This window comes from Onychomys torridus, chromosome 2, assembly GCF_903995425.1.
Source record: "Onychomys torridus chromosome 2, mOncTor1.1, whole genome shotgun sequence".
In the NCBI taxonomy this organism is placed as follows: domain Eukaryota; kingdom Metazoa; phylum Chordata; class Mammalia; order Rodentia; family Cricetidae; genus Onychomys; species Onychomys torridus.
The window spans coordinates 64,366,074-64,391,351 of NC_050444.1; the positions used below are offsets into that span (position 1 = coordinate 64,366,074).

Here is a 25,278-nt window from a genome sequence, read left to right on the forward strand (position 1 = left end):
ATTGGCAAAGTGTCTAGGCTGAGTTTTGTGAATTCCAAGAGGGCCTGGGAGTCCTCTAGATGAGGGCACGCTGGGAGCTCACCTGGAAAGTCTCTGGGCTCTTGATTCATGTTGAACTAAGGACTTTTCTACTAGGAAGAATGTCTTCATTGATCTTTGGCCAAATCTTAAAGAGCCTGCCTCTTAACTCAGCCGTGATCCATGACTGTGCCTCACTTTGTAAGAACTGATGGAAGAATCCTCTAGCCCACTGGGTCTCAACCTTCCTAATGCTGAGACCCTTTAACACAGTTCCTCGTGTTGTAGTGACTCCTAAACATAAAATTATTTCATTGTTACTTCATAATATAATTTTGCTACTGTTATAAATATCTGATATGCAGGATATTTGTTATGTGACCCCTGTGGGGGTCGAAACTCACAGGTGAGAACCACTGGGCTGAGGTCTGGACAGGAGTGCTTGGGGATAGCAGTACAGAGCAAGGCTCCTCAGAACCTACTGCATGATTCAAAGTGTCTAGACCACTGGGGAGTGAGAAAACAACCAGGCCTGCATACGTGTTTCTGTCTAGAGGGAGTTTTCTGTCCTGGGAAGACTTGGTACTATAACCAGAGGCCTAGACAGCCATGCACAGCAGTGTGGGGAGACCAGGGAGACTTGGTATTATAACCAGAGGCCTAGACAGCCATGCACAGCAGTGTGGTGAGACCGGGGAGAGTTGGTACTATAACCAGAGGCCTAGACAGCCATGCACAGCAGTGTGGGGAGACCAGGGAGACTTGGTATTATAACCAGAGGCCTAGACAGCCATGCACAGCAGTGTGGGGAGACCGGGGAGAAGGGTGAATCCACTGGAGGCTGCAGGTCTGAGGACTGTGAAGTGCAGCTCTTTGGACATGCCTGTCCTAGAGGTTGGCTAGACGAGGATCTTGGGTATGGTTCTTCTGCAGTGTTGATTACCTTCTGGAGTCTTACAAGGGCCTCTAAGGATTCTTAAGCTCCCTGATCCTGGCTAGTTTCCCAGACTTAAACCTAGGGGCGTCCTGTCTAGAACCTTCTGCATTCCCAACTTGTATCCTCCTGTACCATGGTTCTTCTGTAAGGTGTGGCAAGCACGGGACTTAGTATGGCTTAGGATAACCTGGTGGGGGCAGAAAGGATCCCAAGGAGATAAGGTGGTATTGTTTCTAGGGTCCTCCTGGACTTTGGGGATGAGCTTAGATCTTTCTGTGACCCTTTGTCCTTCAGCTGCCTTGCTCTAACCCTTGGGTTGGGAGCTGGGGACACTGAGGTAAAGATAACCTGTGTTGGTGAGATGTGAAAATGCTTAAAAAAGACAAAGAGGAGATGGCCAACTCAGTTTGGTAATATGGTGGAGGTCGTATTCAGAGACTGAGCAGTGAGGCCTCAGTGGGAAGAGATGGGGAAGTATGTCAGCTGGTGGGAGGCGCATGCACCAGCTGCTGGGAGGAGCATGCACCAGCTGCTGGGAGGAGCATGCACCAGCTGGTAGGAGGAGCATGCACCAGCTGGTGGGAGGAGCATGCACCAGCTGGTGGGAGGAGCATGCACCAGCTGGTGGGAGGAGCATGCACCAGCTGGTGGGAGGAGCATGCACCAGAGCTCCGGAGGAGGACTGAAGGAGGTAGAAGTGTGGGCAGAAGTCAAACCAAAGAGGGCCTAGAAGTTTGAACTGTTTCCTGAGAGTGACAGGGAGCCTGGAAAGGCTGCCTGCCCTTCTCTAGTCCAGACCCTCTCCTGAACCATGTGTTCCAGCACTGAGCTGGCATGTGGTGGGGCCTGGCAAGTGTTTGATGCTTTCTTTTGCTTTCTCAAACTCCTGCTGTCCTAAGCTGAGCTCATGATCCTCTGTGTTAGCGTCTTCCTGTCAGCCCTCCTCGTCTCCTTGTCCTAGACGCTCATCTTCTTTTCCGTGTCTTAGCAAGTGCTCATCCTAAGGCTCCCATTTACCAGCCTGCCTGGGATGGCTTTGGGGTTGTGGATACCCATAGCACCTAATAGCTCATAACGAGAAAGTTCTCTAAAGTAGTGGGGTATAGGTCTTGAAGACTTTCTCTTTCCAGTCTAGGATTTGTGTGTAAATAAAATCAGGTCAAATAATGAAGACTAGATGGGAAAGAGCAGACAGCTTAGAAGGCAGGCCACCGGTGAGGATGAGCATCTCTACGTCTGAGCCACAGGAGGTGGGGTCGTTATCAGTGCCTCCTCTGCTCTCTCCCCTCTGAGTTATTTATTTATATTTCATATAGGTGACATATGGCCTGGTACAGCCTTTGAAAGACATGAAATGCCCACAGTGAGAAGTAAGTCTTTCTTCCCTTCTGTTAGTTTTGAGTTTCTCTCCCTATAGGTAACTAGTATCCAGATTCCAACTGCTTCCGTCTGTTATTTCCTTCTTGATCATTGTCGTCATGGCAGTTAGGACTTCTGTCATCCTCCTGCTTCTCCTGACCACTGTCCACCTGCTGTTTTGTACCAGGCTTTTCCTCTTGGGCCACCAACCAGCTCCCAAATCACGATACAGAGATTTATTGGTTTTGAATGCTGGGTCTAGCTTAGGCTCATTTCTGGCTAGCTCTTTTAAGTTAACCTGTTTCCCCTTAATAACCTTTGCCTCGGGGCTTGTTACCTCTGTTACTTCTGTATATTGACTTCCACTGCTTCTCAGTGCCTGGCTGGCAGCTGCCTGGCTTCTCACCTTGGGACATCTCCCTTCTCTCCTCCTCCTTCTCTTTCTTGTCTTTTTTCTCTCTTGATTTCCTCCTATTGATTCTCTCTGCCCACCAGGCCCCCATCCCTCTCCTGCCTGGCTATTGGCCATTCAGCTCTGTACTAGACCAATCAGGTGCCTTAGGTGAAACAAACGCAACACATCTTCACATAACTAAACAGTCATCCTTACATCGTTAAACAAATGCAGCATAAACAAATGTAACACGTCTTTGCCCAGTTAAAATACTCCTCCACAACACGTTTTTCCCTGACATTTCTGCTTGATCTCTGTGTGTTGTGACCTGAGGCTTGGTCCCAGGAGAATCCTTTTGTTTTTCATTCTCTTGTGTGGTATCTATGGCACAGTTGTTTTAAATGCCATCTAGGTTTAGTTGATGCTCCTAAGAGTAGGTAGCCAGCCCTATATTCTATCATCTCAGACTTTCTATCTACCAGCTTTCTTGACACCTTCAACTGCTTCTAAGAACTCAAGCTTACTGTGTACAAAGCAAAGTCCCAAACTCTGTTCCTACTTCATTTTCAGGCTTCTTCCTTCTCCTTGCCTTCTTCCCAGCAAGTAGTACTGCTGCCACCAGTTGTTCAAGCCTCGAGTGTACCGTCACTCTTGAGTCTTACTTTTCTCTTACTTCCCACGACCAGTTCATGAAGTCTTGTTCCTCAGCTTTTAATGCACTCCACAGAAGCCTCTCTGCCAGCACAGCAACTCCTAAATGTCCATCTGCCTCCTCTTCCGGCCCTGCAGCCCGTCCTGCCTTTATTCACTTCCACGTGGGTTGGTGTTGACTGGCCGAGGACAAGAAAGCTGTGCTGGGAACAGAGGGAACCGCGCGTCCTTGAGTATCTTCAGTTTGCAAGCCTGTCTTTGTTAGGATTTCTGTTGCTGCGGGAGAACACCGTGACCAGAAGCAATGTGAGGAGAGAAGGGTTTCTTTCATCTTACAGCTCTCAGGTCACATTCCATTACTGAGGGAAGCCAGGGCAGGAACTCAAACAGGGCAGGAACCTGGAGGTGCAGGAGCTGATGCAGAGGCCATGGAGGGGTGCTGCTTACTGGCTTACTTCCCCTGGCTTGCTCAGCCTGCCTTCTTATAGAACCCAGGATCAGAGCCCAGGGGTGGCCGCAGCCATAGAGAACTAGGCCCTCTCACATTAATCATCAATCAAGAAAATGTACCACAGACTTGTCTACAGGCCAGTCTGGTGGGGGCATTTTATCAATTGGGCATGGTGACTCACATCTGTAATTCTGTACCCGAGAGGCTGAGGTAGGAGGATTGGCATGAGTTATAACCAGCCTGGACTACAAGGTGAGTTCCAGGCTAGCCTGGACTACAGACAGAATAACAGAGAGGACACCTTCTCTACCCTCTCTAAAGAACAAAAAAGCAAAGACATTTCCCTGTGCTCTACAAACTAGGAGGAGTTTTCCATGGTCCAGTCTTTCTGCCAGGCCTCTGCCTTTCCTGGTCTGCGCTTCAGGTTGAGGAAGAGACTGGATATTGAAGGAACACAGCCAGAGCACCCATGTGTGCTGATCCTCTCCAAAACCAACAGCAAAAATGGGAGCAGTGCTTGTTCCCCTAGACTGTGAGGCAGGGAAATGGGGTGCATCCTGAGCATGAGATTGCCATGGATCCCTCTGCTGGGGGGCAGGCAGAGTATTTCTGATCCACAGGGTTTTTACATCAGAAGTGAGGGACATCAGCTTTGGGTGTCAGAGATGGAAAGTTCTGGACAGTTATGTCACTTAGGGACTCTCTCTTGACACCCATCCTTCAGCCTGACTGCTGTTTGGTTTCCAGCACCTCGGATGAGCCAGGTGGTCTGCTGAGCGTTGAGATGCAGCGGTGAGGTGGTACAGCTGGCACAAGCACAGGGCACCTGCCTGCTCCGACCTGACACAGGGCCAGGCTCCCCACAGCACTGTGGACTTAGCCCAAAGCCAGACTTGGCTGACTTGTTCTATGGCATCAAACATGGTGGAGTGTCAGGGCCTGCAACTTTCCCCGAGAACAAGGCTTTGGGGGCACATCTTATCAGAGTAACCACCAAAACGAGCCGTAGCCTCTAGTTTATCAGGCCAACAAAAGGCTTTATCTAGAAGGCTAGAGAAGCCTCATTCAGAGACCCTCACGCCCCTTAACGGATGGGTTTGTGGGGCGTAGAAGATGTAGCTTCTGTGGAAAGAGAGCTGTTAAGTGATGAGGCTGTTGGGACAGTGGTCTCAGCAGAGTGGGACAGAAGGGTTTGGGAGTTTGTCCAGTCCAAGGAAGCCCTGGGAAGTATGGTGGCTGTCCTTCAATGTCCAAAGAAACAGTCTGAGGCACAGACGGGTCAGGTCAGAGCAGCTGTGAGGGACAGGCTTTGGCTTCATAAAGGTTAGTGCTGTCTGCAGCTGGGCTGATTCATGTGTTTGGCCAACATTCATGGCAAGCTGTACACACCACATTCGTCGGGAGGGCCAAGTCCTGTTCTCAAGTTCCAAATAGTCTGGAGGTGGCTTGGGAGGTCATAAGTAGTCTTCACTGGCCTGATGGAGCAGAGGTCACACATCAGAAGGGCACCGTGGGGAACAGGAAGACTTAAAGGTTCAGACTACTAGTGGTGACAGAAGGGCTGGACTAGGGGCCTAGAAGGAGCTTCCCAACCCCCTAGCAGAGCCAGTGTTCAGGTGTGGGATGGGAGAGATTGCTTTTACAGTGGTGTGGGGGAATGTCTTGTCTAGGAATGTCCCAAGCACAGGGGTTGGGTTGGAATAAGGTACAAACAGAGCCACATTATCAGTTGGGTCTGAACTGGAGTCCCTGAACTTCATGTTGAGACCTTGAAGACCGAGATAGGACAAAGGTGATCAGAAATGACTGCCCCAAGAGCTGAGGGGATGGCTTAGTGGGGAAAGCACTTGTTTTACAAGCATGAGAACATGAGTTCAGATCCCCAGAACCCACATAAAGTTGGCCAAGTAGCACACATCTGGAATCCCAGTGCCTCTATGGCAAGATGGGGGTGGGGACAGGAGGCTCTCCAGAAGCTCCTGGGCCAAGCTCCTGCAGCTGGCCTTGCTTCTACAGCTGCTAACAAGAAGAGACCTGCTTCAGGCAAAGTGGAAAGTGGAGGCTGACGTCCGAGGTTCCCCTCTGGCGCGTGGCTGCACTCAAGTACATGAACACACCAAATACAAAGGCAGTTCTCCCTTGAAGAGCCTGTACCCATACTTGGGTATGTCTTCCTTCAGGGCTTTTTCTTTTTGCCCCTTGTCCTTGCAGTTAAGCCTATTCTAAAATATTTTTAATACAACAAAGTCCTTCGTAAAATGATTACTCGGGTAGGAAAAGTTCAGAGCTTAGAGACCAGAGAGGGAACCCTGGGAGCTGGAGGATAAAGGGGTTTCTTCAAGACCCCTCCAGCAGGTTGTGTTAGCCTTGGTTTGGTAGCAACCCCACTGTCTCCCCTGCCACCCATTTTGTTCCAGGGTCTCCAGGATGAGTGTCAGTACCTCCTTCAGCCGCAGCTGATTGTCCGACGTTTGCTGGATGTGGCTGTACTGGTTCCTGGCCGTCCCTCAGAGCAAACCCTCTCCCCCCACAATCGTTCAGCCTTGTATAAGTAAGTAAACACTCCAAACCTGGTCTTACACAGGGGAAGTCTTGCTTTCTCTCTTGCCAAAGTAACTGTGAGTGCTCAGGGTGGGTCTCACCCCAGTCTCCTCTCCCCTCTCGTACAGAGGAAGACCTGACCAGGCCGCCCGTTCCCCTATCTTTTTCCCCATGCATTTCTTCTTTCCTCTCGTTTCCTCCTCATGTGTCTCTTACTTCTCTGTCTTTTCTTGCTCTCCACCTGTCCTCTGTCCAGGGTCTTTGTGCCCAGCTTTACTTACAGGGTTTCTGCACAACTGATGTGTGTAGGGGGCCGAGGGGCATCTGCCTGCCCCCTGACACTGCGCCTGCGTCCCAAGGCCCCACCTCTACACAACTCAAGCTCTGTGGCCTGTGGAGGTGCCTCAGTATGCCAGCTGGAGTTGGCCCTGCCCCCCTGGGGGCACTGGGTCTATGTGCGTGTGGAGACACCATCCCGTGGCCCTGGCAGGATCATCCGCTTCCAGCTGTGTGTACGGTTACAAGGTCAGAACCCCTTCATCTGCCTCAACTCCCCGATCTCTGCAGCAATCCATGGCTGGGGGTAATCTGGATGGCAGTGTTCTGAGACCCTCATCCACGTCCCTACAGTTTCCCCTACCCCACCCAGGTTTCTTCACACTCTTGAGGTCCCGTCCCCTGGACCTTCAGGTCGTTGGGCTGCCTTCATAGTGTGTCTTTGTTCCTGACTTGGGACAAGTAAAGGTCCCCCCCCCCCTCTCTCTTTCTCTCTCTCTTTGGCTTAATCTCATTTTTGGTTCCTGAGGTGGTCAAGAGCAGCAAGGACTGCAGGAACTGCCCTTGCCACAACACTCAAAAGTCATTAGGACAATGTATCACATTAGTATATTGCACAGTGTTTTCACTGCTTTGAGGAGGGACATGTGATCTCAATTCCTTCTATTGTGACCCCAGGGAGGAACAGATGACCTTTATACTCCACATCGTGTCAGTTGAAAAGCTGTGACAGTTAGGAACCATCTGGTCCCTATGCTCTGATCTCAGATGCCTCCTTTCTCCTGGCCAATCCTGTTTTAGTTTACATTCCTCCCTCCCCTTTGCTGACTCCCATCGGGCTCAGTTCTGGTTTGTGGTGGAGCTGTGGGGCTGTACGGACCACATGTTTCATGTCTACTTTCTTCTGTTTCAGAGTGTCCACAACCCAGCCTGTCCCGTGCCTTGGTCCCTGGGGCTGCCATGAATATGCCCCAGTCACTGGGCAACCAGCCACTGCCCCCAGAGCCACCATCCCTGGGAACTCCTGGAGAAGGGCCTGGAGCCATATTGCCACCTGAGCACTGCTGGCCAGTGCGTCCAACTCTGCGCAATGAGCTGGATACCTTCTCTGTCCACTTCTACATCTTCTTTGGTCCCAGCGTGGCCCTTCCACCAGAGCGCCCAGCCGTGTTTGCCCTGAGGCTGCTGCCGGTGCTGGACAGTGGAGGTGTCCTTAGTCTGGAGCTCCAGCTCAATGTGGTACTTCCTGGGAAGGGGGGGTTTTCCCTGTTGGGGAGTCTCAGAGGGAAAGTTGTGGAAGTGGTAGGGCCCTTGTCTCCTTCAGGAAGTCTCTCCAGGTTCTTTATGCATGGCACCAATTCTCAGCACAGGCTTGTTCTGGGCACTCGCTGCACTGTGAGAACCACGCCAGCCAGGACTCAGGTGGCCCAGCGTTTCTAGTTGTAATCTGGCCTCCTGTCAGAGGGCTGATCCCAATGCAGTTCATGTCTGTAACGAGAGGCCTGTGTTGAGACAGCTCCTGCAGCTGGTGGCGTTCCTGACAGCCCATCAGGGCTGCTTTCGTGACCTTCACGCACTCACTGATCTTCGTTTTGTCTAGAAGCTGTAACTAGCAAATCCATTCATTGCCTTGTTTCTAATAGAGTCTTCTAGAGCAGTTTAAGATTTATAGAAGACAATGATCAGTAGGTAACTGCTTGGGTCTGGGAAGCTAGATTCAGTGGATAAAGTGTTTTCCCTCCAAGGACAAGGACCTGGCTTTGGCACACATCTGTAATCTCAGCACTGAGAAGATGGAGACCAGGTAGTCCCTGGGCCAGCCTGGCCTAATTAGTGGGTTCCCGGCCAAAGGAGAGGCCATGTTTCAAAGACAAGGTGGATAGCATTTGAAGAATGATACATAACATTGACCTCTGGCCTCCACATACACATATATGTACCCACACACATGCACACGCACACAGTACAAACTCTCCTCATTACTACATAGTACCTTAGTGCTGTGCATTGGTTACAATACTATACTATTTTAACACCCCTTCAGATAGTTCCATAGCTCTCCCAACAGCTCAGACCACGTCAGTGTCTGGGGGCCCTGGTGTTTAGACTCTCTCCACCCGACACTCATTCCTCTGATTATACTTTGATTACTTTGCTTGGCCATCATGTCTCTGAAATTGATGATCTGAGCTGTGTGGCCAGTGTGACAGGCAAGCTATTCATCCATTTATTTATTTAGTTTTCAGGCAGAGTAGCCCTGGTGGCCTGGAACTTGTTATGTAGACCAGGCTGGCCTCTGCCTGCTTTTGCCTCCAGAGCATTGGGTTAAAGGTGTGTACCACACCCAGCCACACCTTGAGTTAGCCATTTTGAGAACAAGCTCGTCTTTAAGTTGTTGCCTGACACTGAGCTCACCTGGGCACTTCGTTGGACTAAGAACCCTGGGTCTTTTCTTTCTTCCAAGTATTTTGTTTTTCCCCTTCAATCAAGAACTGTCTACCTGGAGACTGTCTTTGGCTGTTCCAATAACTTTTACTGAGTAATACTTCTGCATATTGCTCTCCCTGGCCTTCCACTGAAGGAAGTGATAAGCCAGCTACATGAGACTCACTCATGTGGTTGAGGGCAGGGTGCACGTACACAACATTGTTTGCTGAGAACCCAGCTGAAGAAGGGCATGTGTGATGATACACACATAATCCCAGCACAAGGAGGCAGGGTCCAAGCCTTAAGGTCATCCTTGGCTACATAGTGAATTTCAGGCCAGCCTGGGTTACATGAAATGCTATCTCAGAAATATCAAAAATAACAGTAAGAAGTCAGCTGAAGTCCACCCCCTGGATGCTGCTGCCCTGGAGGCCCTAGTGAACTGAGATGTGCTCAGAAATGAGGAAACTCACACAGTCCCTTCTTCACTTTGGTCAAGTCTAGGGACAGACTTACTTTCCTATCCTGGTTTAAAGTGGTCTCATAGGCGTTTATTTTTATCCTGATTGAATGTATCAAGCTGCCTCAATCTTGATGGGATGAGTTTATGGCATCGTGCTTCTCCCTCACAGACAGCCCCTTACGTCTGTCTATCCAGACCTGGGGAATCTGTGTTCTTTTAATCCCAGTCAGATCGCTACATTTAATCTCTGGCTTCAGGTACCTCCATTTGTACCTGGGTCACTTCACCTGAGGAGTGCATTTTCTTAACAAGCCTCTTATCTTCAGCCTCAGGGCTAGGTGACAGAGAACCTTAAATTACCTTTATCCATGGCTGGTTTCTCCATCTGGCATTGGGTGCCCAGTTCCTCCCATACAGCAGATAGGAGGAACCGAGGTGCCTGCTCTTCCAAAGGGAAGAGTCAGAGCCAGGGCTTGCTCTGTCGTTAGGCTCTGAGAGTCTGGCTGTAAGACCTGATGGGGCTCAGACTCCTACTAAGTAAGAGCACAGCTTTGATGGGTTGATCCCTGGAGGAGTGAGCCGCCCTGCAAGAGAGTGGGGTTGCCTGGCCGTAGGGAATGGGAGGAGTGGCCCATCCCGAGGGTCTCAAGACTCATTTGCATATTCACCCTACTCAGAGCTCTCTGCGCCAAGAAAATGTAACAGTGTTCGGATGCCTGACTCATGAGGTGCCCTTGAGCCTGGGGGATGCTGCTGTGACCTGTTCCAAAGGTGGGGAACATAGGGGTAGGGAGACTGGGTGCCCTCACAACAGGGGTCAGCCCCGGGGCTCCCAGAAGTGGGCTCTGCCTCTGTGATGACCACTTCTCTCTGGCCCTTCCGTTCAGAGTCCCTGGCAGGTTTCCCCATCTCAGTCAGTGTCACGTCCAGAGTGGCCAGGCTTCGAATTCCGTTCCCGCAGACGGGGACCTGGTTCCTGACCCTCCGCTCTCTTTGTGGGGTAGGACCTCGGTGAGCAAGAACTACGTGGGGCATAGTTGGAGCTGGGTTGGGGTGGCCCTGGCCTCAAATAACCAGGAGTGTGTGTTCACAGGTTTGTGCGGTGCCGCAATGCAACGGCTGAAGTGCGGCTGCGCACCTTCCTGTCTCCATGTGTGGATGACTGCGGGCCCTATGGCCAGTGCAAGCTGCTGCGCACCCACAACTACCTGTACGCGGCCTGCGAGTGCAAGGCTGGTGAGCGGGCTGCAGTGGGGAGCAGGCCAAACCCCGCTTCTTGGGCATTGGGATGGCCCGCAGGGGTTCCCTGAGGAGCTGGGTATGGGGACAGGGTGAGCACAATTGTTGACCCACGGGTGCCTTCTGCTCTCCTCCCCCACCCTGTACCTTCCCCACCCACAGGCTGGCGGGGCTGGGGTTGCACAGACAGCGCCGATGCACTCACCTATGGGTTCCAGCTGCTCTCCACACTCCTCCTCTGCCTGAGCAACCTCATGTTTTTGCCACCGGTGGTCTTGGCCATTCGGAGCCGCTATGTGCTAGAAGCTGCTGTCTACACCTTCACCATGTTCTTCTCCACGGTATGCAGTGCTACCTCTGCTTCGCCGAGTTTTTACCACAGGGTGGGGAGAGGGTCCGCAGTTCTGCCTCAGCCCCCCCCCCCCCATCTGAGGATGATGGTAACTTCACTGTGTCCTCTAGAGCAGGCTGTGTCCTGCTAATAACTGTGACTGTTTTGTAAGGCAGCTTGTCTGCTTCCAAGTTAACCAGTGTGGGGCTTCACATCCCCACACTGCCCACACGGAGGGTAGAAGAGATACTGGCTGAACACACTGAGTGAAATGTGGGATTGGGTTTTCACCCTTGCCTTTTCTCTGTAAGTCAGCACAGAGTCTAAACGTGTGTGTGTGTGTGTGTGTGTGTGTGTGTGTGTGTGTGTGTGTGTCTGTCAGTCTGTCTGTCTGTCTGTCTGTCTGCATGGAGTCTTCACTTTGTGGGAGGCCCCTCTGCTCAGTGGTCTCCATTGTTCTCTTCCCAGCCACCTCACTCTCTCTCATCTTTTTTGAAATAGAGTTCTGATCTGTAGACAAGGTTGGCCTAAAACTTCCCATGTAGCCCAGGCTGGCATTGAATTCTCAGTCCTCCTGCCTAAAGCCCTCCGAGCGAGGACTACAGACATGTTCCGTGATTTCTGTCTGTAGCATGTTCATTTTGATGACATGAAAGCAAGACCCCCCATTCCATCTCCATGGCCTTCTTGATTTCCATGAGAGCTTTTGGAAGGCAGGGGAATCTATAGTGGACAGTTTATCAAAAGTCTGTTTTGGAGTCTTGAGAACCTTTGTCTTGTGGCATCATAGGAAATGGCAATGTGATATAAGATCCCAGCTCAAAGAAATGCATTCTGATGTAGATGTATAGGGCTTTTGTTTGTTTTGAAACACAGTCTCACTATGTAGCTCTGGCTAGCCTGGAACTTCCAGTGTAGACCAGGTTGGCCTCAAACTCACAGAGATCCACTTGCCTGTGCCTCCAAGAGCTGATATTAAAGGTGTGTACCACCACACCCAACTAGATTTATAATTTTTAAGTCTCCCTGTTCCCATTATGAAGTCTTCACAGTCCTTCTCCAAGATTTCCAACTTCTCTATAGCCAGAAAGGTTCATATTACAAGCCAGCCTCTGACAGGAAAGGTCAAAGTGCATCTCCTCATGTGACTAGGCTCCCAAGTAGGTTTGCTCCCTGCCAAGATCTGGTGTCTGTGGATCTGTCATCTCATTTGCAGGCTCTTGGCAAACTGTGACACGCAGTGGGATAACTCAGCGAAAGCGCTTGCTACTAAGGCTGACAATCCAAACTCAACCCGTTACCTACATAGAGGAAGGAGAGAATGACTGCCCCAGCTTGTCCTGACATGCACATGCGTGCTGTGACGGAAGTGCACACACGCGCGCACACACACACACACACACACACATGCGCACACACACACTATAAAATGTGATTAAAAAGCTGAACATCACAGAAGTCAGCATGTACTTCCCTGGGTCCACATCACAGAAATCGTACTAGTAGCCTAGGAGAAAATGGGGGCATATATGTCCAAGTGAGGGTTGTAGGGATCTCCTGGGTACTCAGTTACAGAGGAGGCTGTAGCCACGTTACCAGATAGGAACAGTGCACCCCAGTTTAGCTGGCTCCCTTTCAGGCCTGGCCTGATGGAGTCTCTTTCTACTTTGATACTGGAGTCTCTCATCACCAGGTGCCCTGTCTGCTGCTGCTCACAGAATCCTCCCCCAGAAGCTGCTCTTCCAGCCCACTCCTGGCCTCATGGAGATAGACCTGCAGTGACCCAGAATTAGTGAGAACACCTTACTATAGCAGGGGCTGTAAGAGAACATGTTCATCCCTTGTGCTTTACACAAGCATCTTGTCCTGGAGTAGTCTAGGCCAGATGCCTCTTCGGTGTCTAGATACAGTGGCAAATCAACAAGAAAAGAGACCTTTCTCCAGGCAGGAACCAGAGGAACCTCGCTCCCTCACACCACACGAAGAACCCCTACTTCCTTTTAAAAGATTTATTCTTTCTACTTGATGCACAGGAATTCTGTGCGCCCCATGTGTGCAGCGCCCACAGAGGCTGGGAGAGGGCATTGGGTCTTCTAGCGCTGGAGTTGCAGGAGGCTGTGAGCCACAGTGTGGCTACTGGGAAGTGAACTGGGGTCTTATGCAAGAGCATCCTGTGCTCTTAACTGCCAAACTCTTTGTCCAGCTCCAACCCCCTCTTGTCTAAAAAAAAGGCGGTGGGACTGAGAGCAAGCTGCTGGCTTTAGGGCTGTGACTGAAAGTCCTGCTCTAACTCTGTTCTTTTCCACGTGGTCAAAACATAGAACTATGTCATCCAGTGTCCTGGGCCCGGGGTCCCTATTGTCTTTTTCATTCTTAGTTTAGACTTACTTCATTCACAGACACACCTGTTTACAGACTTGTTGAGTAGATGAGTATCCTCTTTTTTAAAATTTGTTTATTTATTATGTATATAAGAAGAGGGCACCAGATCTCACTACAGATGGTTGTGAGCCACCTTGTGGTTGCTGGGAATTGAACTCAGGACCTCTGGAAGAGCAGCCAGCGCTCTTAACCTCTGAGCCATCTCTCCAGCCCCCGAGTATCCTCTTCCTTGTCTTAACATCTAGGACAGTTCACCTCTGGAAGTGGCGTGGTGGCACTTATCTGGGGTATAGGAGCAGTCAGAAAGCCTACAATTCAGGAGTTTATAGATATAAAATATGTTCTTAAAAAACAGGCCAAACACCTGGCACTTGATTCTGTATGTAGCCAAGCATTCCAGAGAATGAGAACAGAAGCTGACAGCTATGGAATATGTGTTGTGTAGCATTGCTAATTAATTCTCATGGTTGCACTGAAATAATAGGTGGGCATTTTAACTCTTGTGTTCTGTAGATGAAGCTGGATGCATTGCCCCAAGGGGAAAATGAATGGCAGAACCTTGATTCTCACTCAGCCTGGCCCCACATCCCTCCCCATGTCTCAGGGCACTGATCATGTGTTCACATACTTCTCCGAGTTGAGTTTCTCAGAACTCCTGGAGAGTGTAGAGAAATACAGGACTTAGGTGCAGCACTCTGGCCAGGTTCTTCCAACAGTCCCTATTATTTTCTCCTTCCCTCCCTCTTTCCTCTCTTCCTTTTCTTCCTCCGAGAGTGAATCTGCACTCTTCCACTGAGCCATAGCTTGAACTTCTCGAAACTCGTAAGAGATAAAAGCCAGTCTAACCAATTTAATAAACAAACAAACATTTCAGAACTTGAGCTGTGTAGTTGAGGCCACATACCCTTCTTCCCTCCACAAGTCCTGTGATCAGACCCCGAAAGCCCAGGTAGAGCCCACACCTTGGAGCGGTGTCCAGCCTTCCTTGGTAACTGTGGCCGCCCTGGCTTCACGTGGCTTTCTTATTACCTCTTCCGTTCCTCAGACCATCATGAGTGATCCTCAGCGGCTCTTGGTAAAATGCAATGACTGTTCTTAGGACAAAATTGATTTAGGAAACAGAAAAGTAGGTGAGCGACTAAGTCTCATCACACCCTGAGCACAATATGACCTGGTCTGCATTAAGGATGTTTGCATTTCTAGATGGATACCTGGATACCCTATTTTGAAGCACTGGATAAACTATATAGTTATAGTGTAAAAAGGTAAAATTCTACAATTTAGTTAACTTTTCCAGATTACCTTATATGTAGCATCCAGAATAAGGAAGTGATCATGTGGAGGCCCACAAAGGTTTCCTAGTGAGATCTGAGCTTGCTTTACCCAGCAGAACTGCATTAGAGGATTGCTTGACCACGTGTGGTTACCAGGTGATTGGAAGGGCTTGCACTTGGCTGTGCTGGGGGAGGTCTCTGCTCCACCCCTTGGCATTCCTATAAAACGCTCTTTAGAAGAGACAAAGGGCCGGTGGATAAGGATCCAGCCCCCCCCCCCCCCCCCCCCAGGCTGTCCTGTGTTTCTCTCTCTCTCTCCCACCTCTCTATTTCCATCTAAAGCTCTTATCCCTCTCTCCTCAAGAGTACCTTGGGGAAAAAGTGGGAGCTGGTCTCCACAAGTACAGAGTAGAATGATATTAGCAGAGCAAGGTTGTGCTTTTAATTTTTCTTACCCCCCCCTCCCCCGCAGAGAAGCTGTTAGGAGAAAGACCAGTGTCTCCCCTTAGACATGTCTTTAGAATCTTGTAACCCATCTCTGCTTCTGTCCTGCTGATCTGTGTCTCCTTTGTGTGAGGTGAAGGATTCATCACAGGCCCCTCCTTTTTATGTGCTCAGAGGCAGGTGCAAGATGTTGCTTAAGTCTGGAATATAAAATTAATCTTGAGAAGTAAACCCAAGTCAGAAACAGATGTCTGCTAGGTTATTTAGTGGCTGGTATTTTTGCATCTGACTTTGAAAGAGGAGGACAGCCAGATAGCCACAGTAATCCCAGCACTCAGGATGAGGTCAGCCTGAGCTGCACGGTAGGTTCTAGGCCAGCCTGAGCAACAGTCAGACCCTGTCCAGGATGGGTCTGGGAAGAGATATGTGGGAATCAGTGTCTAATGAATCCATATTCAAATGTTAATTTGAATGGTTAATTTATGGTTTAGGAGAGGAGAGCCATGTTCCTTTGCCATATGGTATCCTAGTGTGAGTGCCATGCTGTTCTCCATGGCCATAATGTCACTCTTCATAGCCATACCATGGCGTTCTTCATGGCCATACCATGCTGCTTTCCATGACCATACCATGACACTCTTCATGACCATACTATGACACTCTTCATGGCCATACAATGCTGTTTTCCATGACCATACCATGACACTCTTCATAGCCATACCATGCTGCTTTCCATGACCATACCATGGCACTCTTCATGACCATACCATGACACTCTTCATGGCCATACCATGACACTCTTCATAGCCATACCATGACACTCTTTATAACCATACCATGCTGCTTTCTATGACCATACCATGACACTCTTCATGACCATACCATGACACTCTTTATAACCATACCATGCTGCTTTCCATGACCATACCATGACACTCTTCATGACCATACCATGGCACTCTTCATGATCATACCATGCTGCTTTCCATGACCATACCATGGCTCTCTTCATGACCATACCATGGCACTCTTCATGACCATACCATGGCACTCTTCATGATCATACCATGGCACTCTTCATGATCATACCATGGCACTCTTCATGGCCATACCATGCTGCTTTCCATGGCCACCCGTACTGTGTTTTGACTTGCTGAGCTTCCTGCCCTCTTGGCACGGGGCAGTTAAAGTGGGTCAGTTGAGGTAAGTTAGGAGAGAGAAACTAGCTCAGAGCCTGAGCTATTGAGGAAACTGGGAAGCTGGGGTAGGTCTGGGGTCTAGGTTGCCTAAGAGAGCAGAGACAGATGCCATGCAGGCTTTGCGATGGGGGTTGCTGATGAGACTGAGTAAGCCTGCTAGGGTAAGGGTAGGGACTGGCTTCAGCTGGAGATATCTGGTTCCCTGGCTGGGTCTTCTTCATAGCATATCCCAGAAGCAGAGAGAGGTTAGTGAGCACCAGTGTCTGAGCTGCCGGATACATCTGGCTGTAAAGCAGACCAGACCTCACGGCCATATTTTTCTCAAGAATGAGTGAATCAGGGCTGAAGAGATGGCTCGGTGGTTAAGAGCACTGGCTACTCTTGTAGAGGACCTGGAGTCAATTCCCAGTACCCACATAGTGGCTCACAACTGTCTGTAACTCCAGTTCCAGTGGATTTTATGCCCTCTTGTGCCTTTATGGGCACTGTGTGCATGTGGTGCACAGACATACATGCAAGTACAACACCCATGCACATACAAATAAATCTTAAAAAAGAAAAAGAATGAAGGAGTCAGGCAGTTCCTAGCATTGCTCCCCTGTGACCTCTGTCTGATCTCTGCTTCTCTGACAGAGGAGTAACCCCATAGGGTCTTTCTTTGGTTTCCTAGCCCTGGGCTTGTGGCCTCAAAGCCTTTTAACACCTGTTGTTTCTTGCAGTTCTATCATGCCTGTGACCAGCCCGGCATTGTGGTCTTCTGCATCATGGACTACGATGTGCTTCAGTTCTGTGACTTCCTGGGTTCCTTAATGTCGGTTTGGGTCACCGTCATTGCTATGGCTCGTTTGCAGCCTGTGATCAAGCAGGTCAGTCTAGAGTGGGTCCCAGGAGACAGCCATAGCTAAAATCCACTCATGCTTGGGGCTCTTCCGTCGCCCCCACATCCTGGCCCAACCCTGGAGTCCTGTCTCTGTAGGTGTTGTATTTGCTGGGGGCTATGCTGCTGTCCATGGCTCTGCAGCTCGACCGCCATGGACTCTGGAACCTGCTTGGACCCAGTCTCTTCGCGCTTGGGATCTTGGCCACAGCCTGGGTAAGAGTGGAGAGGCCTGTGAACGGCAAAGGAGGGGGCCAGAGTGGACACAGGGCGCTGGCTACCTGGTCCCCGATTTAAGGTAGCCTTGCATTCTGTTATCATCACCTGCTGTTCACAGTGGCCACTCGGGTCTTGGCAGGTGCCTTTTAGGTCACATGTAGGGCTGAGGGGATGTCTGAACTGGCTCTGGCTTGGATTCTAGGGCCTCATATTCCTGAATCCCACTTCTCTGCTTCCCCCAGACAGTTCGCAGCGTCCGGCGCCGGCACTGTTACCCACCAACATGGCGCCGCTGGCTCTTCTACCTGTGCCCGGGCAGCCTTATCGCAGGCAGTGCCGTCCTTCTGTATGCTTTCGTGGAGACCCGGGACAACTACTTCTACATTCATAGCATTTGGCATATGCTCATTGCTGGCAGCGTGGGCTTCTTACTGCCTCCTCGTGCCAAGAGTGACCGCCGGGTCCCATCTGGCGCTCGGGCCCGGGGCTGTGGTTACCAGCTGTGCATCAATGAACAGGAAGAGCTGGGCCTTGTGGGCCCAGGAGGGACTACTGTCAGCAGCATCTGTGCCAGCTGAGAGGGGCTTTGGGCCAGGCTCCTGGGGGTTGTGAACCTGCCTAGGGTTCCTCCTGGGGCTGTGGAGCCCTTCTAGAAACAAGGGACCAGTTGTGTTTCTTAAAGACACACAATCTTTCTCAAGGATGACTGTTTTCAGGGACCAGGAGGCTTTCCCAAGACATGGAGAATTTCCTGAGAGCCTAGAGCCCTCCTGTACTCGTGGAGTCCTTCCTAAGGATGAGCTATGCAGGACACAGAGCCCCTCAGGACCAAGGAGTACCTGGGGTGTGGAGCCCTTCCCAGGGATAGGGAACCCTCCTACAGACAAGAGATACTTCCTAAGGAGACAGATTTTCATCAGGAATGAATCATCAATGCAGAAGAAAAGGAGTCTGGTCTTGGAGAAACATGTTATCAGATTTTCTCAGAGGCTCAGCAACACTAACCTCATTTGGGGTGTGCTGTGCTGGGCAGAGGGCTGGGCTCGGCAGCTGGGGCCCCTCCCGATTTGATGCAGGTGGAGTCCGGGATGTCTCCAATGAAGTATGTACTGACTGTGTGCTGCCTTTTATTTCTTCCTGGGGCCAGGGTGCGGGGGAAATGGAGGAGGGGACATGGGGGAAAGCGTGAGGTGGCAGGACCTTCCTGAAGAAGAAGCTGGAACTACCGTCTGGCTTCTGCCCTATGGTTTGCATGCTTGCATCCCGCTCATCTGGTCTCAGTGTTGAATACCAAAACTCCCTGATGTCCATTTCCCAACTGCTATGAATCCTAGTCTGTGGTAGTGGAGAGGGGTGTGTGTATGCGTGTGTGCGTGTGCTTGCTGTGTGTATAGAGATGAGTTAGTAAGAGAGGCTTCCCCATGACGCCCACACCCACTGAGAAGGAAGCTGAGGTGCCAAGAAACTGGAGTAACAGGTACAAATTTCAGATGCACAAAGCATTGTAAGAAAGGAACTACTATTTTAAGCTTTCATTTTTTCTTGCATGCCAGAAATAATCTTGTATGAACTGAGATTTCTTTTCTTTGTGTGTGTGTGTGTGTGTGTGTGTGTGTGTGTGTGTGTGTGTGTGTGTGACTGTGCATGTAGTTTGGTCTGTCCTGGAGATCATGATCCTTTGGGTCCTGGAATTATAGACATGGACACCATGCCTGGCACCTGGACTCCTTTTTCCCCATGGGTTCATAGCTGAGTTTTGAAGATCTTGTCTTATGCTGAGATACTAGAATTCTCTCTGGTCCCCGATGTCCATGCTTCTCCTGTCTTCTGGGAACTCTGTCATCCCAGCTGGTTCTCAGTCAGCAGTCAGACAGGCTGCTAAAAGCTGAGCTGTTTTCTGTTGTGTCTGCATAGCCCGAGTTTCTGCCCCCAGGTTCTATGTCACCTGAGGTGTTGAGGTACTGGGCTACCCAGACACAGCACGAGGCCAACACTCTTCTGGGGTCCTGTGCTGGGTTTTACTTGATGGGGCACAGATAAGTTGTCTTTGCTTTTAAACCCTGTAGAGGAAGCCAGGGACTCAGCCTTGGCTTCTCTCGGGAATCTGGACAGGCTCACACTTCTTCCCTCCTTCACCCCTCCCATCTGTCAATCTGGAGACGGAGATGACCTCACCTTTCTACCAAATCCTTTCTCTGTGCCTTAGGTCCTTTCTCTTCTCTTCATAGCCTAGGCCTTCGAGGCTGAAAGCCTAGAAAACGCCACTTTACTCTCTGCAGTCAGAGAATGAAGTGGCTGACTGAGTGGCAAGGAGGGAAGGCATATGGGCTGGATGTCTGTTCCTGTATCAGAAGTGCTGTTCTTAGTCCAGGTCTGCTGGTGCACGCCTTTAATCCCAGCGTTCTAGGGGTAGAGCCTGTGAATTAACAGGAGTTCAAGCCAGCCCAGTTTATACAGACCCTCTCTTAAATAAAATAAAATGATTGGAGAGGTGGCTCAGTGTTTAAGAGCATACATTGCTCTTCCTGGGACCCTAGTTCAATTCCCTGTACCCAGTTACAGGATAAGATGCCTGTAACTACAGCTCCAGGGAATACATCACCTCTGGATTCCAAGGATACCTCTCCACACAAGTGGTACACATTTCTACATACACAAACACACATACACATGATTAAAAATAATAATCAATCTTCCTTCCTCCCTTCCTTCCTTCCTTCCTTCCTCCCTCCCTCCCTTCCTTCCTAACTTTTTTTTTTTTTTAAATGGAGCTGAGGACCGAACTCAGGACCTTGCACTTGCTAGGCAAGCACTCTACCACTGAGCTAAATCCCCAACCCCTAAATTTTTTAAAAAAGAAAGAGATACTATTTCTTACCTTATCTGTGACTTTACCTGAACACACCTGAACTTGGGTGATAAAGGAAGCTAAGCAGGGCTGGGCTGGTTAGTGCTTGGATGGGAGACAAGCCATTCCCACCCTGGGATGGGGAGAATCAGGCCATGAGGACGGTTGACCCAAATAACCAGAGCTCAGGACTGGCCCCACAAGAGTATGGAAGGCAGTGAAGAGGGCAGGGGATGCCAAGATGTGGGAAGCTGCTCTGTGGTTATGAGTACCCATCTTTTATTCCTTTCCGGAGACTCATTCTACCTGGTCCCTAGTCACTGAAGTACTTACATGTAGTCCGAAGCTTTCTCAGGTCCCACAGTCCTGTGGCCCACTTACAGAATAATCACTTAGAAACTTATATTAATTGTAACTGTTCAGCCATTAGCCCAGGCTCATTACTGACTAGCTCTTACGCTTAAATTAACCCATAATTCTTATTTATGTTTGGCCACATGGCTTGGTACCTTTTCTCTGTTCTGCCTTGTCCATCTTGTTTCCTCTGTGTCTGTCTGGCGACTCCTGACTCAGCCTTCCTCTTCCCAGAATTCTCCTCCTCTGCTTGTCCTGCCTGGCTACTGGCCAATCAGCATTTTATTTATCAACCAGTCAGAGCAGCACATTCACAGCATACAGAATGACGTTCCACAGCACGTAGGACACTTAAGATAGTGCCCAGCCTGTTGCACATAGACAAAGGTTATGGCACGTTTGGAAAGGGTTACAGTGATGGGGAATGACAAAGGCAGGAGAGACTGATGAATAGGAAGCTGTGAAGAGTGTGTGTGCATGTGCGTGTGCGTGTGCGTGTGCGTGTGCGTGTGTGTGTGTGTGTGTGTGTGTGTGTGTGTGTGTGTGATGAAGGAAAGCAGCTAATGATGCTTTGGACAGATAGATAGTGTGGTTTTACCCTAGGAAAATGGGAATGAGGAACTACTGGAAACATCTGAGCAGGAGAGTAGCATGAACAAACTGTTTTGAGGGCTGGTGTGAAGGGTGTGTGTGGGTGCAGTGGCAGAGCTACCACACTAACTGAAAGGGAAACATGGTTTCTTCCATGGTACCAGTGGAAGGAGGAGGATGGTTTAGGAGCTCCAGGAGGCAGACTTCAGAGTGCGTAGTGCCTGGTGGCTTGTGGTGTGGTGGGTTATGAAAGCCCAGATGACCTCTATCTTTTGACTTGGGCGATGTTGCCATCCCCTGATAAGGTGACACAGTTGTGATTGGGGATGAGTACAGTTTGGGACATTTGGATTTGAGGTGTTTGTCAGAGTCCTGGGGGAGCCAACAATAAGATATGACTACAGAGCATCTCTGCCAGGCCTGGAACCCTGAGTTGTCGACTGACTTGGGTCATCGGGAGAAACTAAGATGCAGCAAGCCTGGCCTGTCTCAGACACATAGCTGTGGCCAGCAGTTATTACTGCTTCCTTGCATGTATCTGTAAATGCAGCCACACCAAGTTCCCTGTCCACCTACCACTGCTTGGAGCATGCCTAGTAACATGGGCTCAGTGTTGCCAGGTGGTGACAGTTCAGTTCTACAGTCATGTAAGGAAGGCCCCGTTAGAGCCATGGGGATGAGTCAGAGTTGGTGGCACCTTGCCCCAAAGGAGCTCTCGTGTTGATAAGGATGGGATCAAGCCCAATGAAGGGTCCCAATAAAGTACTGTAGGATATGAAGATGACAGTCTCCAAATATACCAAGAAAGCACATGTGAAGGAGATAGTGTCTAAAGTGGCTTGAAAGTTTGGCCTTGGTGTGATTCCTAAGTGGCCTGAGGATGGGAGCAGTACAGATGGTGTAATGAGAGGCTGACCCATGTGGAGAAGAGCAAGTCATGCTGAGTGTGGGCGGGACTGCTAAGGGCCTGGAGAATTCAGCCAAAGAACTTTAGACTTAATACTGTGATTGTTTGAGGACATGAAAGGATGCAAGGAGTTGACGCAAGAAGTTTATTGTCGGGATCATGGGTTGCTAATACATTAAACATAACCCCAGAGAACGCTAAAATGTGTCAATGTTGCAGTAAGGAATGGAAACCACGCACTTTCTCTTGATTTAATAATTTTTTATGTTTTGAGACAGGGTCTCTCTGTGGAGCCCTGGCTGTCCTGGAACTCACTATGTAGACCAGGATGACCTCAAACCCATGGAGATCTGCCTGCCTCTTCTTCCCCAGTGCTGGTATTAAAGGAATATACCACCATACTCCACTCTCTTGGATTAATTTGACCAACAATGAGCCAAAATTTGAAATCTTCTCTTGTCTTCTCGTATCTTCTGTCTGTAGTTTATAGTTACTGGTCTAGCTATAGTCTGTATATCGTGTGTGTGTGTGTGTGTGTGTGTGTGTGTGTGTGTGTGTGTGTGTGTGTATCTGTGTGTGTGTGTGAGTGTGATGTCCTTGTTTCCTATCTGTTCTATGTCTGATTGTATGCCTGTCCCTGTGTCTGTCTGATCTCTTCCTGTCTTATGTCTATCTCTTAAAAACTGTCTTTGCACTATATTTTATAGAACAGCACAGACAGTATGGCATAGGGCAAAAATGAGAAATTCTTACCAAAATCTTGAACAGAGTTTTAAAAAGGAAGTAGTTTTACGGCTCCCAACTGACCCAGGATAGTAAACAAAACCACACAAACATTAACAACCGACATCCACATGTTGCTTTTAACATTTATGGTGGGCATTTGTTTTAAAGTTGCTCCCAACCTGTTAGCTGTTTGCAGAAACTGATTATCACAACATACACATTATTCTGGGTTAAGGGTATGGACCAATATATAACAAGAGTAAAGCTATGCATTATCTTAGGTTGAGAAGTGGATCGCATGAGGAAACCAAGGCCTAGTAAGACTGGTTTACATTGTTCTCTTAAAGGCAGGTTAAACCTTCAACAAGCTGAGTAGGACTGCAGGTTAAGTACACAGTCTTAAATAGTCTCAAGGGGTATTACTTTATTTACTGGAGGCCTGCCAAAAGTTTAGTCTTGGGGCATGAGATATTTTCATAAAATCAGTATAAAATCAGACTTCCACAATCATGGCAGTAGTTAAGGAGACCGGGTCTCTGCATTTGGCACTGGACCTGAGCTTTTACAGGCTGTTGGGCTGGTGGTCAGTCAAGACAGGGGCATGAGGAGAGGAGAGCAAGGGTGCATTAGAGCTGGGAAGACTGTGTCCAGCTCTCACTGTCGTCAAGCTTAATGATCACACAGCCCGCAGGAGAAGCGGGCATCTTTGGGCACATAACTGCACTTGGCCCAGCCTGAGAACAGCTCAGGGAGGGGATGGTCCATTAACAATGGGATTCAGCATATCAGTGATGTGAGTGCTCCTTCAGGAATGGATGTTGCTCACTTCTGCTTCCGAGTTTCTGTACACATATGTCCCATGGACAACTCTAACCAAACCCAAACAAAAAGGACATTCTGGAAAGCATGTTGCTAGCCTACTTTGTGCTGGTGTAAAGCTGCCGTGAGTAAGCTAACTGGAACTTTGTTGGGATGATGAACCCAGTATGGGTCTGTGAAGGAGAGATCAGGGCAAAGGAAACCAAGTCTTACTTCCTCTTGGGCTGACTCTCCAGTTTTGTGTGCTGGCCAGTGTCTTTTTTGTTCCAGGCAGGCATGTGCCAGGCTGGGTTTCTCCCCTGTACATTAGATGTGGCCATGTGTTGGATTGTGCCCCATCTAAGTGGAAGCTGTGAGAGCCCTTGCAGGCTGGTTTACATCTCTTTTCCCTTGGTCATGGTAATCAGCAGCATTCTGGGTTGTAACTGCTTTGTGATCCTGAGTCCCAGAAAAGTGATGCCAGGCAGAACCCCAGCCAAGCATAGGTCTAATAGACCTGAGACATGAGTGAGAAACAGACCTTAGTGGTCTTTCAGCCACTGAAAACTTGAAGCCCCAATAGAACTTAGCCTCTGCTGACTGAGAAAGATAGAGAATGAGTTAAAAGTGGGACATTTTCCTGGTGAGCAGACCTCCCCGCAGCAGGGCTGTGATGGCGGCTTTCACTTCCATGTTCCTCAGACTGTAGATAAAGGGATTTAGTGAGGGTGCCACAATCCCATAGAACAGCGTGATGATCTTATCCACACTGGGGTCTTTGGCTTTGGGCTTGAGGTACATGAAGGATATGGTCCCATAAAAAATCACCACCACTGTGAGGTGGGCAGAGCAGGTGGAGAAGGCTTTGGCCCGGCCTGCGGTAGAGGGGATCCTAAAGATGGCAGCCAGGATGAAAATGTAAGAGAGGCATATGAGCAGGAGTGGAGTCATTGTCAGGACAGCTGTGGCCATCATTAATATCAGTGCGTTGAGGGAGATGTCCCCACAGGCCAGCTTCAGCACTGCCAAGATCTCACAGAAGAAATGGTTGATGACATTATGGCCACAGAAGGGGAGGCGCCAGACGAGGATGGAATGCAGCAGCGAGTTGGCAAAGCCTGTCCCCCAGCTCATTCCTGCCATCTGCATGCAGAGCTGCCCATTCATGAGCTCCGAGTACCGAAGTGGCTGACAGATAGCCACATACCGGTCGTATGCCATCACAGCCAGAAGCAGGCACTCTGTAGCACCTAGTGCCAGGGTCATGTACATCTGCAGGGCACAGCTGGGGAAGGAGATGGTCCTTTGGACATCCAGGAAGTTGAGTAGCATCAGAGGTATGAAGGAAGAGGTACCACAGATGTCTATGAGAGAGAGGTTACTGAGAAAGAAGTACATGGGGCTGTGCAGGTGGGGGTCCAGCACAATCAGCCCCACCAGGAGGGAGTTTCCTAGTAGAGTGGTGCAGTAGACACCCAGACAAAGCACGAACAGGACTATCTCTAGGCTGTGGTGCTCCTGGAGTCCCAGCAGGACATACCCTGTCACAGCTGTGTGGTTTGCCCAATCCAT

The 25,278-nt window shown here is 49.7% G+C and overlaps 2 protein-coding genes across 6 annotated transcripts in view; one reads left to right on the top strand and one right to left on the bottom strand.

Annotated features, from left to right (window-relative positions):
* Window positions 1-18,600, top strand: part of Tmem8b (transmembrane protein 8B) — a 24,566-nt gene extending 5,966 nt beyond the window's left edge. Inside the window, exons 1-11 of one of the 5 annotated variants that reach the window (XM_036177482.1) lie at window positions 2,934-3,665; window positions 6,228-6,361; window positions 6,608-6,876; window positions 7,541-7,866; window positions 10,195-10,288; window positions 10,405-10,528; window positions 10,611-10,753; window positions 10,919-11,097; window positions 17,106-17,252; window positions 17,363-17,479; window positions 17,729-18,600. In XM_036177482.1, coding sequence (XP_036033375.1) covers window positions 3,423-3,665; window positions 6,228-6,361; window positions 6,608-6,876; window positions 7,541-7,866; window positions 10,195-10,288; window positions 10,405-10,528; window positions 10,611-10,753; window positions 10,919-11,097; window positions 17,106-17,252; window positions 17,363-17,479; window positions 17,729-18,094 — 2,142 coding nt within the window. In that variant the 5' untranslated portion in view covers window positions 2,934-3,422 and the 3' untranslated portion in view covers window positions 18,095-18,600. Of the gene's footprint in view, window positions 1-2,933; window positions 3,666-6,227; window positions 6,362-6,607; window positions 6,877-7,540; window positions 7,867-10,194; window positions 10,289-10,404; window positions 10,529-10,610; window positions 10,754-10,918; window positions 11,098-17,105; window positions 17,253-17,362; window positions 17,480-17,724 lie in introns of those variants that run through there. The other 4 variants (XM_036177481.1, XM_036177480.1, XM_036177483.1 and 1 more) reach the window with 4 other exon arrangements.
* Window positions 18,601-24,327: 5,727 nt separating this feature from the next.
* Window positions 24,328-25,278, bottom strand: LOC118578536 (olfactory receptor 13C7-like). The gene has a single exon (XM_036179557.1). The coding sequence runs from the start codon at window positions 25,276-25,278 to the stop codon at window positions 24,328-24,330; it is 951 nt and encodes a 316-aa protein (XP_036035450.1).

What these genes read in the sequence shown, in the direction of transcription:
- LOC118578536 (XM_036179557.1), bottom strand. Translation starts at nt 25,278, where the DNA reads ATGGATTGGGCAAACCACACAGCTGTGACAGGGTATGTCCTGCTGGGA.